The 12,815-nt window shown below is 42.4% G+C and overlaps 1 protein-coding gene across 1 annotated transcript in view; it reads right to left on the bottom strand.

The window, feature by feature from the left end:
- USP31 (ubiquitin specific peptidase 31) overlaps positions 1–12,815 on the bottom strand; it is a 62,468-nt gene that overhangs the window by 16,915 nt on the left and 32,738 nt on the right. Inside the window, exons 7-11 of the mRNA XM_029947379.1 lie at positions 8,394–8,574; positions 4,961–5,072; positions 4,261–4,355; positions 2,494–2,571; positions 1,770–1,899 (exon numbers count right to left, since the gene is read on the bottom strand). Of these exons, the coding sequence (XP_029803239.1) occupies positions 1,770–1,899; positions 2,494–2,571; positions 4,261–4,355; positions 4,961–5,072; positions 8,394–8,574 (596 nt within the window). The remainder of the gene's footprint in view (positions 1–1,769; positions 1,900–2,493; positions 2,572–4,260; positions 4,356–4,960; positions 5,073–8,393; positions 8,575–12,815) is intronic.

Below are 12,815 nucleotides of genomic sequence, written 5' to 3' on the forward strand. Positions count from 1 at the left end.
AAAAAGCCCAAATAGGACAAGGTACCACACAGTCTTCCCATCAACCCATTCTAAAGCCAACTACCTATTGTATAATTAGGCTCCAAACTGGAAGGAAAAAAAAGGTCTTATGAAAAACTATTATTAGGGACGTCTGGTGGCTTAGTCGGTTAAGTGTCTGACTTCAGCTCAGGTCACCATCTCAAGGTTCCTGAGTTCAAGCCCCACACTGGGCTCTCTGCTGTCAGCACAAAGCCTGATTCAGATCCTTTGTCCCCCCTCTCTCTGGTTTTCTCTCTCTCTTTCTCTCTTGACCCCCCCCCCCAAAATAAATAAATAAATAAATAAATAAACTTTAAGAAAAGGAAAACTATTATTAAAGGAACTAGCTATGAAGAACTTGGGGGAGAAAAGACTTGTGAGGATATTAAAAGTATTTTTCAAATATTAAAAAAAATTAGGATTTGTCCTCAAATATTCTTAATGAACTCAGGAGAAAGAACATGTGTCGGTTGTAGTAACTGGGGGCACATTTCAGAGCAGCCTCAGTGACCACCAGAGATATCCAGAGAGAAATGCCTCATACCTAAGGTATTCAAACATCAGTTAGATAATCACTTATTTGAAACTAGGCACAACTCAACCATTAGAAAATAGAGGAGTTTTGGGGTGCCTGGCTGGCTCAGTCAGTTGAGTGTCCAGCTCTTGACTTTGGCTCGGGTCACAATCCCTGGGTTGTGGGATCAAGCCCCGTGCTAAGCCTGTATTCTTTTTCTCTCTCCCTCTGGCCTCTACCCTGCTCGTGCTCTCTCGAAAAGAAAAGAAAAGAGAAAAAAGGAGTTTTAAAGTGCCCTCCAACTCTGAAATTGCACGATTCACTACATATAAGAGTTGAACAGTAACAACTGGCAGTCAAAAGTATGATCCTAAACATCAACTCAAGATTAGCTGAACACCAAGTGCTCTAGTCAAGGCTGCTCAAGGTGCATAACCCTAGAGAGTTTTAAAAACCACACAGGCATGGGCCCGATCCACAGAGACTTAGTTATTCATGTATCTGCCCACTCTTCCATTCAAATATTTACTGAGTCCCTACAATCTGCAAAGCACTGTGGTAAGTGGGCTAAAACATGCCTTCTGATTGAACTTTCTGTGTACATCTGCACTGAGCACTCCAAGTATGGCTAATGTAGCTAAGGAACGGAATTTTTTAATTTTACTTCATTTTATTTAAGTTTGAACTTAATAGGTCCTGGCGCCTATGTTTTTGGTGCCAAAAAGAATCACTATTCTAGTTACTAGGAGAAATGATTTAAAATCTCTAAATCAAGGGTGCCTGGGTGGCTCAGACAGTTAAGTGTCAACTTCAGCTCAGCTCATGATCTCGCAGTTCATGAGAAAGCCTGCTTCAGATTCTGTGTCTCCTTCTCTCTGCCCCTCCTCCACTCGTGCTGGGGCGCAAGAGTGCTCTCTCTCAAAAAGAAACAAACACGTAAAAACAAGGTGTAAAGTCTCTAAATGGAAACAACAAAAAATAACGTGTTATTGTTAAAAAGGGGAAAAATTAACTACAAAGGTTTACTTCTAGAGCATTTCAATCAATCAAGGTTTTCTTTTAATCTGAACTACTTTAGTTAAAGTCCTAAAAGGAACAGCACTAAGACACCCATTGTGTGAGCACAAAACTCTGGGGGACTTTTCTGGGGCATAGTTTGCTCTCTCTGGTGTCACCCCACCACACTGCCCTCCCCAGCACCCTCACCACCCCAGGGGTGCTGCCAGGCTCTTACCCGCTCCTCTTTGGTGTAGAGCTGGAAACACTGGGATAAAGTGCAAGTCTGGGGCTGATGATGACGCTCCCTCTGCAGACGGACACTTTCTGCATCAGGAATATACTCATCTTCAGTATTTACAAACAAGCTGCAATGGGGGCGGGGGCAGGTGGGGAAGCATTTATCAGAGAACGTCTTATAAAACTAACCCCCAAATTGCAGCTTCACAACATGACTATAAATGCATAACCAAAAAGAACCAATGTGTAACAAACAGCAAACAGGTTATCCAACTGGTCATCCAACTTTTCTATGTTCCAAAATAATCTTGAAAAGCTCTGTATCTATACAGGTATTTTCAAGAAATAACTTGTGAGTTGGTTTTCATGGGACTGGCCATGAACCGTTAATTAATATGTTCTTGTCCTTTGTATCTACAGGCATGCACTTGGCATAATTTACTAGAGTTAATGGGCTTATAATAAAAATAATTGGCCCTGAACAGTAATGAATAAATAGCTCAGTCTCATCAGCAGCAAACAATGCTCTGAGGTTTCTGAGAGCCAGATAACACAATGTATAGGAAAGAAATAACTGATTAAACAAAGGCTTAGTGAGCCACTTGGATACTTAGCTAAAGAGAAGAGAGATTTGTTTCAGCTAATCTGAAAGATCAAAGGGATGCTATTAAAATGATAACTAAAACAATCATTCTATAAGCACTAAATAAAACAATACTCACAAATCTTTTGTTTCCTTGTCCCATTCTACCACTAACTTCACATGAGCAGTGCCACCTGGTCCACAAGATTTTAATGCCCTAGGGAATGGAGAAGGAAGTAACATATTATGTTCTAAATAAATGATTTTACTTATGTGATTATATGTCCAATCTGAAATTTGATATCATAATGTGATTGCTAAAAATCTTCATCACTGAACCTCATCAGAGTTTCTAGCGAGACAACTATGACTTCATATTTAGAATAACTACGTTACAATTGGACTAAAAAATCCTTAAATTAAAATGCCCAGTACAGAAGGAGAAGAAATTAGTCTCATGTTATAGGCTGGCCACGATTGGATGTTCTTTATGACCTTTCCAACTTTTTGTCTCATCTCTCACCAAACCAAATAGAGACTCCATAATAGTCCCTCTGGGAACAAAGTCTTGCTCCTACACTCTTCTTCTCCCCCATAATCCACACCTGGCCCTTGGACTGTGGTCACATCAATCCAAACTGTGCCCTTCCTGCAAGGTACCCCACAAGTTCTGTCTCTGTCCTTTATAAAGCACCCCCCTCAGGCGGCCGGTCTTGTTGCCATCTCTGGAGAAACTCTTTCAGCATTAGTAGTCAATACTAACTACCCACCCAATATTTGTTATGCTTCACAGTATTCTGGATCAGTATCTAATCTCAATTCTTCTCTAAAACCAAACATAAACTGCTTTCAAACACAACAATGTTGTATACTTTTTTTGGAATCCTAAAGTGCGAGCACTACAATATTTGTTGAAAAATCATTATAATAAAAATAATAATGTGAGTTTTTGTATTTATGCACCCATATATATCATTGTTTATTTATGCACCCATATACATACACACACACACACACACACACACAAACACACACTACGTGTACTTCTTTATTAATGCAGTAGAGTGTTGGAATCGTGCAGAAAAGCACAGAGGTAGAAGAGTAAAACGACTCAGTCTACTGAGAGAGAGGAGGAACAGTGTGAAGGCTCAAGGGAACGGAATGATCCACAAAGGACACCACATGCAAAGGCACACACATGCCATGCGTCCCAACAACCCTCATGCTCGGATACAGCTGAAGGTTTAAGATGGGGGGAGGGAAGAGCCTGACAAACGGGGTAAGCAGGGTTCAAACTGTGCAGAGCTACATACACTGTGGAAGATGCGCTTCGTCTTTTAGGCCATAGGTTGCCACTTATGATTTCCAAGAGAAGGGGCACCTGGGTGGCTGAGTCCGTTAAACGTCCAACTTTGGCTCAGGTTATGATCTCACGGTTCATGGGTTCGAGCCCTGCACCAGGCTCTGTGCTGACAGCTCAGAGTCTGGACATTATTTCAGACTTTGTGTGTGTCTCTCTCTGCCCCGACCCCACTCATGCTCTGTCTCTCTCTTTCTCAAAATAAACAAACATTAAAAAAAAAAAATTCCAGGAGGAAAGTGTCATGATGAGAATTCTATTTTGGAAAACTTCTATCCTGGCTGAATATGAAAGTGTAATTTATCTGTAGTCCTGGGACATACATTAATTTGCTCTCCTGACAGGAGGACTCCAAGCTTTTCTGATTTCATAAAAGATCATAAAACATATCATACTCAACTATGAATGAAAAGTAAAAAAGTATATTTTATTTCTAAACAAGCCTAAAGAGCCTACCATACGTAGGTGGAAACTACCAGACATCACTAGAAATTATACATAAGCATAAACAAAATTCTAGAAGGTGACTTATTTACTTATTTTTACCTTTCTACCGTTGGGTGGCACAGGGGCTTCTCCTCCTGGGGCAGCAGGTATGTTATCCCCACAACACTGACGACACGCAAACTGAATGGACACACCTGTGACAAACGGTAAAGGAAGAGCTGACTGAATTTCTCTTCCAGGGCAGGTGCGTCACAGCAGCATTTCCAAAACAGATTAGAGGGACAACAAATGGTTTTGCAGAAGGCTTCTCTCTGATGCTGTTAGGCTGCTGAGCCACTCCTCACGCTTTAAATATGATCCACTTAAATGCAGTTTACATATGAAATATATTATGCAAGACAAGTAATATGCTGCTTTGGGCTGAACCTTAATATCAGCCTTCCATGGAGACCTTAACATAGTAGTCATAATTTTGAAAGTATGCAGATAGCTTATTCTACAAAATCTCTCCCAGCTGACTGTGTGCTAATCTTTATTAGATAAATATATTTTATAAAGAAATACGCAGCAGTTCAAGGAAATTCTTGCAGTGGCCAGAAAATGAGGGGTTAAGTCCTCAGTCTTGAAAATCTGAACACTGCTGATTTTACTACACAGCTTTGCCCCGGGCCCCTCGGATCCCAGCACAGTGTCCAGGCCTCCCTAAGTGCAGAGGTCCACAATCCACAGCTCCTCGCAGGGACTGTTTCTCCACTGGGTACACACGCATGCGTGCCGGAGTGTCGAAATGCTGACCCACCTGAATGCAAACCGTGGGCCTCAGGAAATACTTCATCTTCTCCAAGATTTCCTTCTGCAGAAGGTCCCAGGCTATTGTCTTCTCTAAGTGCAGCACAAAAGGCAGTCCAAATCTAACACACATAAATATTGCAATCACCTTAAAAGTATGGCAATTCTTTTAATACTGTTATTCTTTATTCATGATCTCTTAAAATGGAACAACTATATAATTGGGTTAAGACGGTTTTCAAAATAAAACAAACAGGAAATGTAACAGTCACCCCTATAAGTGGATGAAAAGGTCAGAAGAGAAGCTTAGATTTCTAAATGAAGATTAACAGCTCATGCGCCAAAATGGCTTCTAGGGGATATTAGGTCACAAGAAGGCAGGATCGATGGATATGGTAACGAAAGAGGGCAGGCGTGGACATGCTCCGACAAACAGCACCGGTCCACAAAAGGGGTCTGTGCTGGAGGAAGAGATGGCAGGAAGGTCTAGCAGGCGGGTGGCCATACTCTGGGAGTATGACAAGCAAGTGACACTGAAAGGCAGCTCCCAGCCTTGGGGAGAAGCCAGCTGGCCCCTGCCCATGCCGGGCTCCCAGGAGTCAGAGGATCAGAGGCGGCACCACAGACATGTACCTTGTGAGGCTCTGGTGGCTGGAGCTGGAAACCACGATGCCTGGGGCAGTCCCCCGAGACTGCACTGTAACCACTCTGGTATGTGGCTCAAGAACCGAGCTTTGCTGAGGAAGCCCCCGAGGGTTCTGATATGCAGCCAGGACAGGGCCACTGGCCCAGCCTCACGCTCACCCAAGCCCGGCCACTCACATCTACTCGTTATGCCCTACATGGGTGCTACTCGCCAGCCAGGTCTCCAGGTCTCTGTGCGGCGGACTCCCTCGGCTCGAACACCCTCCCACCTCTCCCCTAGGCCACTTCCTAGACCCCCACATCAAGACCCGGCGGGGGGATTCTTCCCCAGGGGGCACCCTGTGGATGTGCTCCCTGTGCTATCTGGGCCACTGCACTCACTACAATGTGCGACAGATGACAGATACGGTTGTCTCTGTGCCTCCACCCATAGACCAAGGCAGGAACTGTGTTTATTTATCACAGTCACCCAAACAGATAACACCTAAGAATCCATAAGTGCTTAATGAATAAATGAGCAAAGAGATAAACCCTGACCAGGCTGAAACAGAGGCACTCACATCAAGAAATCTGTTCCTGAGGCGCATGGGTGGCTTAGCCGGATGAGAGTCTGACTCTTGATTTCAGCCTAAGTCATGATCTCACCGTTTGTGGGTTTGAGCCCCATGTTCCGCTCTGTGATCACTGTGCAGAGCCTGCTTGGAATTCATTCTCCCTCTCTCTCCCCTTCTCCCCTCTCCTACTCTCTCCTACTCTCTGTCTCTCTCTCTCAAAACAAACAAACAAACAAACAAGGAAAGCTGCTCCTATGACCTCAGTTTACACACAGCAGGACTCCACACCCAGCCCCATGATGGGGGAACACGTACAAGCACGTGTAAATCAGCCGCTCCTGTTTTCCAACTGATCTTGTCCTCACTTGTGAGGGGACAGTATCACGAAAGGGACTCCACAAGTTCTTTATGTTCTATAAATGGGCTGAGCTGCCTTTCCTCCTGCCCCTCGAACACGCCATGCTCCTAAGTCTCAGGGTCTCTGTATTCATGTTCCCTCGTCCCGGATCCTTCTCCCCGGAGGCTCTGTCTCCTCACTCGGAGGACTCTGTGCCATGCTGCTTCTCCGGGTGGACCTCCCTGTCCCCCTCTCGAGCGCAGTCTTGCCCCCCCAACACTGTCACTCCAGCCTACTTCCATATTTTTTCTTTCTTTTTTTTTTTTTAATGTTTTATTTATTTTTGAGACAGAGAGAGACAGAGCATGAGCAGGGAGGGCCAGAGAGAGAGGGAGACACAGAATTGGAAGCAGACTCCAGGCTCTGAGCTGTCAGCATAGAGCCCAATGCGGGGCTCGAACTCACGAATGTGAGATCATGACCTGAGCCGAAGTCGGAGGCTTAACCGACTGAGCCACCCAGGCACCCCTACTTTCATATTTTCAAAGTGCTGACGACTGTCTGAAGTTAAGTGTGTTTACTTGTTCGCAGTCAGTCTGTCCTCGCTGGGACGAGGCTCCACAAGAACAAAGTCTTTTTCACTGCTCTACCCCCAGGGCCGGAACAGTGCCCGACACACTGAACACCAAAGCATTTGTCAACGAATATCATAAATATACATATCAACATATTTCACACTTACGTTATTGAACCACCATTAAATAAGTTATTGCAAAGCAACATTTTAAAAGGCTAATGTAATGCTACCCTGACAAACAGCAGAAACAGAGTCCTTTGTCCCTGAAACATATCCATATCTTGTTACTCAGGTTACGTTACACTGTGGTCAAGCTGCTTTAAAACACAGTCTAAACCTCCCATAAATTCTTAGCAGGAAACAGATTTGAGAGAGATTTTCGACTCCCAAATTTCTGACTTAAGCAGCTGGATGAATAGTGGTGCGCCATTCGCTGAGACAGGAAACACAGGAGGACCAGATTTACGGGGTAAGAGAGTCTTTTCAATTTGGAACCTATGACTGAGGTGCATGTACCAACGAACTAGATATGCTAAAAATTAAAGAATTAAAAAAAAGCTGTTAAGAAAGCAGCTGGATATAGGTCTATAGGCGCCATGAGGTGCCTGAGCCAAAAATAAACACATGAAATGAGACATTAACAACTAGATGAGCTCGAGGTGCCTTTCTAATTCAGACTCCACCATCCTCATTTTATGTTCTCCTCCTCCCAAACCCTCAAATCAGGTCAATTTACATACATTCTTTCTAAATATCAGAATCAAAAATTAAAGATTTTTTATCCTTTTTAAAAAAATTTTTACATGTTTATTTCATTTTTGAGAGAGAGAGAGAGAGAGAGAGAGAGAGAGAGAGAGAGAGAGCATGCTCATGCACATGGGAGAGAGGCAGAGAAAGAGAATCCCAAGTAAGCTCCATGCTGTCGTGCAGAGCCTGATGTGGGGTTTGGACTCACTAACTGTGAGATCATGACCTGAGTGAGCCAAAGTTGTACGCTTAACCAAATGAGCCACCTAGGCACCCTTCATAGTTTTTGTGTGTGTTTTTAATTGTTTATTGTGAGAGACAGCAAGTGTGAGCAAGGGAGGGACAGAGAGAGTGGGAGAAAAAGATTCCCAAGTAGGTTCTGTGCTATCAGTGCAGAGTCCAATCGATGTGGGGCTCGGGCACATGAACCGTGAGATCATGACCGGAGCTGAAATCAAGACTGGGATGCTTGACTCACTGAGCTGCCTTGGCGCCCCTCACCCCTACTTTTTAAAGCGTTTTAAATTGTTTGAAAACATTAGACCTTTGAAGTTTCCGCACTTACTGGTAGGTCAGTTTTTACCTTTTCCCTTGTTGCCCAGTGCAGGCTCGGTTACACACTAATAGAACAATCTTGTCACCTCCTGGTCTTGTCGGTGGCAAGTCTGTTCTCCCTGGCTTTGCTGCTGCCTGTGTACAAGAAGACAGTCGATGATGATCCAACCCAAATTTTAAGTGGTTTAGATTGTTGTTTAAGTGGATTCCTGGAAAAAAAAAATTAAAAACAACTTATTCTATCTTTTCAAAATTCTTTCATTCCTTTATTACAAAAAAAGTTACCCAACAGAGAAATTAAGCTGTCATTATATAATTTAAACTACAAATGAAGAAAGAACAAACGATTAGGAGATAACCAGACATTAAAATAATTTCTCAAGCACCTATCGTTTCCTTAAACTAGCTTTATGTATCTTAAAACCTGAAATTTAAAACTCTTCACTTCAGTGAATATAGACACAGCTGTATTTTTATTTATTTATTTATTTATTTTGAGTGAGAGTGTGCATGCATGCACACAAGCACAGGGAGAAGGCAGAGAGCAACAGAGGGAGAGAGAAAATCCCAAGCGGGCTCTGCACTGTCAGCACAGAGCCTGATCTGGGCAGGGCTCAACCTCACAATCATGAGATCAAGACCTGAGCCGAAATCAAGAGTCAGATGCTTAACCAACTGAGCCACCCAGGCGCCCCTTGGATACAGTTTTAAAAGAGCAAGTTTGCAGAGATGATCCACCAAGACAAAGTTAAGGGAAGACCATGCAACCAGGAACCAAATAAATTTTTAAAAAATTAAAAATTAAGACTAGTAAATGTAGAATGATCTTCAATATTCTAATAGCAGTTTCCTTTCCCTGATTAATGAGCCAGACTTATAAAAAACAAAGAATAAACCACACTTAACTAGATTCACAGCCATTATAAAACATGTCAATTTTAATGCAATCAACCACTCCAGATGGACCTACATTTAAAATATATGATCGATGGGCATAATACAGGTTGCTGAGAATCAGGTCTTTGGAAATGCCTGAAAGCAGAGCTATCTGTCAATCTTAGCTACTGATCAATTCAGCATCTAGTACAATGCCCTGTACTTAGCAGAAATTCACAAGTGCCTGGTTCAACAACTATTCATTTCCATGGAATCCTTCTCAGCCATTGAACAAAGTCGCGAGGCAGCTCAGTTGGTCAAGGGTCCAATTCTTGATTTCAGCTCAGGTCATGATCTCATAGTCTGTGGCATCGAGCCCCACATCGGGCTCTGTACTGATAGCATGGAGCCTGCTTGGGACTCTCTGTCTCCCTCTCTCTCTGCCCTCTCCCCAACTTGTGCATGCACACACTCTCTCTCTCAAAATAAATAAGCTTAAAAAAAGGACATCTTGCCATTTGCAACAACATAGATGGACTTTGAGGGCATTATGCTAAGTGAAAGAAGTCAGACAGAGAAAGACAAATACTGCATGATCTCACTTATATATGGAATTTAAGACGACAGCAACAAAACCAAGCTCAGAGATACAGAGAAGAGACTGGTGGTTGCAGAGGAGGGTGGAGGTGATCACGCAAAATCGGTGAAAAGGGTCAAAAGGTACAAACCTCAAGTTATAAAATAAATAATGAGATGTAATGTACATTATGGTGATTATAGTTAATAATACTGTATTGTATATTTGAAACTTGCTGAGGGTAGACCATAAAAGTCCTCATCATAATAAAAATATTTTGTAACTCTATGGTGATGGATGTTAACTAGATTTCCTGTAATGATCATTTTGCAGTATATACAAATACTGAATCATTATGTTGTATCCCTGAAACTAACATGTTATATGTCAACTACACCTCAATCAAAATAATAATAAAAGTAAATTGTTCACTTCTTTAATCCTTTGGAAGTATAGCCTAAGGAAATTACACTCCAACTGCAAATAGAAGAAAGCCCTTCACCACCACCACCACACACACACACAACAGCGGCAAAAGGAGAATAAAAAGTGGCTTATACAAAAGTATTTATAGAATTCTGCCAATAACCTAAACATCCAGCAATATAAGACTTGCCAAACCTATTAAGGGACATCATCATTACAGCAATTTAAAATGACAAGTACATGGTTAATAGCAAAATAAATTTCAGATGAATTAGAGTTAAAAAAAAAAGTATACAGAAGCCAGAAATAAGGAAAAATGGAATCTTCATCTGGCTATTAAAGAAAAAGAAACTTTTTAAGCTTAAATACAAAATGAACAAACAAACAAAAATCCCAAGAGGAAGAACAGGTTTCACTCCAAAGCCATTTCAAACTCTGGTATGAGAAAATAAAAATAAAAGAAGTCGGAATTTGAGACAATGAACGACCTCACTGCCCAGCTTCTTGGCAGACGGAAGGCTGGGGAGACTTGTTCTCAAGTAATCAGGGTCCCTAATGAAATGAGGGGGTACCAACCGCACAGAAATCAAGCTCCGCGTTCAAAGAGCAAGCCCACTTACTACCATCTACTTGACCAGGGTGGTTATTCAACTCCCCAAGTGTTCCCTCATTTGTAAAGTGGGGAAGGCAGAAAGTAGCCTCGTAGGTCTCAAATAACTTATTTGTAAAGATCAGAACAAAGGCTAAGACATAATAAGTACTACAGTCTTCCAACAAAGGCACTCTCTGGTTAGAACACGATAACCCTGGACCTCATCAAATTCACTTAGAAACAGAAACTTAGTATTAACTCTTTTTTTTTTTAATATTTTATTTATTTTTGATACAGAGAGAGACAGCATGAGAGGGGGAGGGGCAGAGAGAGAAGGAGACACAGAACTCCAAGACAGGCTCCAGGCTCTGAGCTAGCTGTCAGCACAGAGCCTGACGCGGGGCTCGAACCCACGAACGTGAGATCTGACCTGAGCCGAAGTCGTAGGCTTAACCGACTGAGCCACCCAGGCGCCCCGTATTAACTCTTAACAACTAGGGTGTGAAAAGGATTTGAGGAAATTTTCAGTTGAACAAACATTAACTGGGCTCTTGCTGTGCATTAGGTACCATACTGAACTGCTGGGTACAGAAAGATAAAACAAAGCACAGCCCCAAGTGCAGGGAGTTTCACAGCGTGGTGCAGACAGAGAGAAAAAGATCATTTCCACAGAACGTGCTGGTGGCAGAGATTAGCAGGAACTCTGCCTGGAGCAAGTTAGAGGAGTAAGTCAGCCAGCCTGATGTGGCGAAGGTAAGGAAAGGGTTTCAGGAGAAGGCGACGACTGAGTATTTTTTTACTGTAATGCAATTAAAAGTAGAAAACAAATTGAACAATCAAAAGCACACACATGAAAAAGCACCTGGAAAATAAACAAAGCTCCTGGGTCAAAGAAAAATTAAAACTGAAATAACAGACTACCTAGAAAATAATAATGTAAATCTGGGTATACAGGAAAAAACTAAATCCTAACCAGCAGTGGAGAAAGCTGACCAATCCAACGTACGAAATTACCAAAAGGTTCAGAAACTAGAGTCACCTCTGGAAGTAGGTGGTGAAGGAAAAGACGAACTAAAGTAAGTACTTTCAAGAAGGGCACCAAGATCATTCAAAGCGGAAAGAATGGTCTCTTGAGGCACCTGGGTGGCTCAGCTGGTTAGGCATCTGACTTGATCTCAGCTCAGGTCTTGATCTCAGAGTCATGAGTTCAACCCCCACATCTGGCTCCAAATGGGGCATGGAGCCTACTTAAAAAGAAAAAAAAAAACGGTCTCCAACAAACGGTTCTGTTTACATACAAAAGAATGCAGCTGGACCCCCACCTCAAACGTTACACAAAAATTAACTCAAATGGAGGAAAGACCTAAATGTAAGAGCTAAAACTATGAAACTCCCAGAAGTAAATACAGGAGTAAACTTCATGGTCCTGGACTTAAGGATGAAATCTTAGATATGACATCAAAAGCATAAGCAAGAAAAGAAGAAAAAAATTAGGTTTCATCAAAACTAAGAAGTTCCGTGCATCAAAAGACACTATCAAGAAAGTGAAAAGCCAGTCTATAGAATGGGAGAAAATATTTGCAAGTCACCCACCTGACAAGGGTCTCGAATCCAGCATATAGCTCTTACAATACAACAACAAAAACCGAACAACCCAATTTAAAAACAGGGCAAGAATTTGCATAGACATTTCTCTAAAGAGGATGAACAAATGGCCAACAAACACATGAAAAGATAATCAACTTAATTTATCGCTAGGGAAATGCAAATATAAATACAACACACCACTTTATACCCACTAGGATGGCTATAATCAAAAAGATAGAGGGGCGCCTGGGTGACTCAGTCAGTTGAGCATCCAGCTCCAGCTCAGGTCATGATCTCATGGTTCGTGGGTTCAAGCCCCGTGTCGGGCTCTGTGCTGACAGCTAGCTCAGAGCCTGGAGCCTCTTCAGATTCTGTACCTCCCTCTCTCTCTC

The sequence above is a fragment of the Suricata suricatta genome, chromosome 8 (genome assembly GCF_006229205.1).
Source record: "Suricata suricatta isolate VVHF042 chromosome 8, meerkat_22Aug2017_6uvM2_HiC, whole genome shotgun sequence".
Taxonomy (NCBI): Eukaryota; Metazoa; Chordata; class Mammalia; order Carnivora; family Herpestidae; genus Suricata; species Suricata suricatta.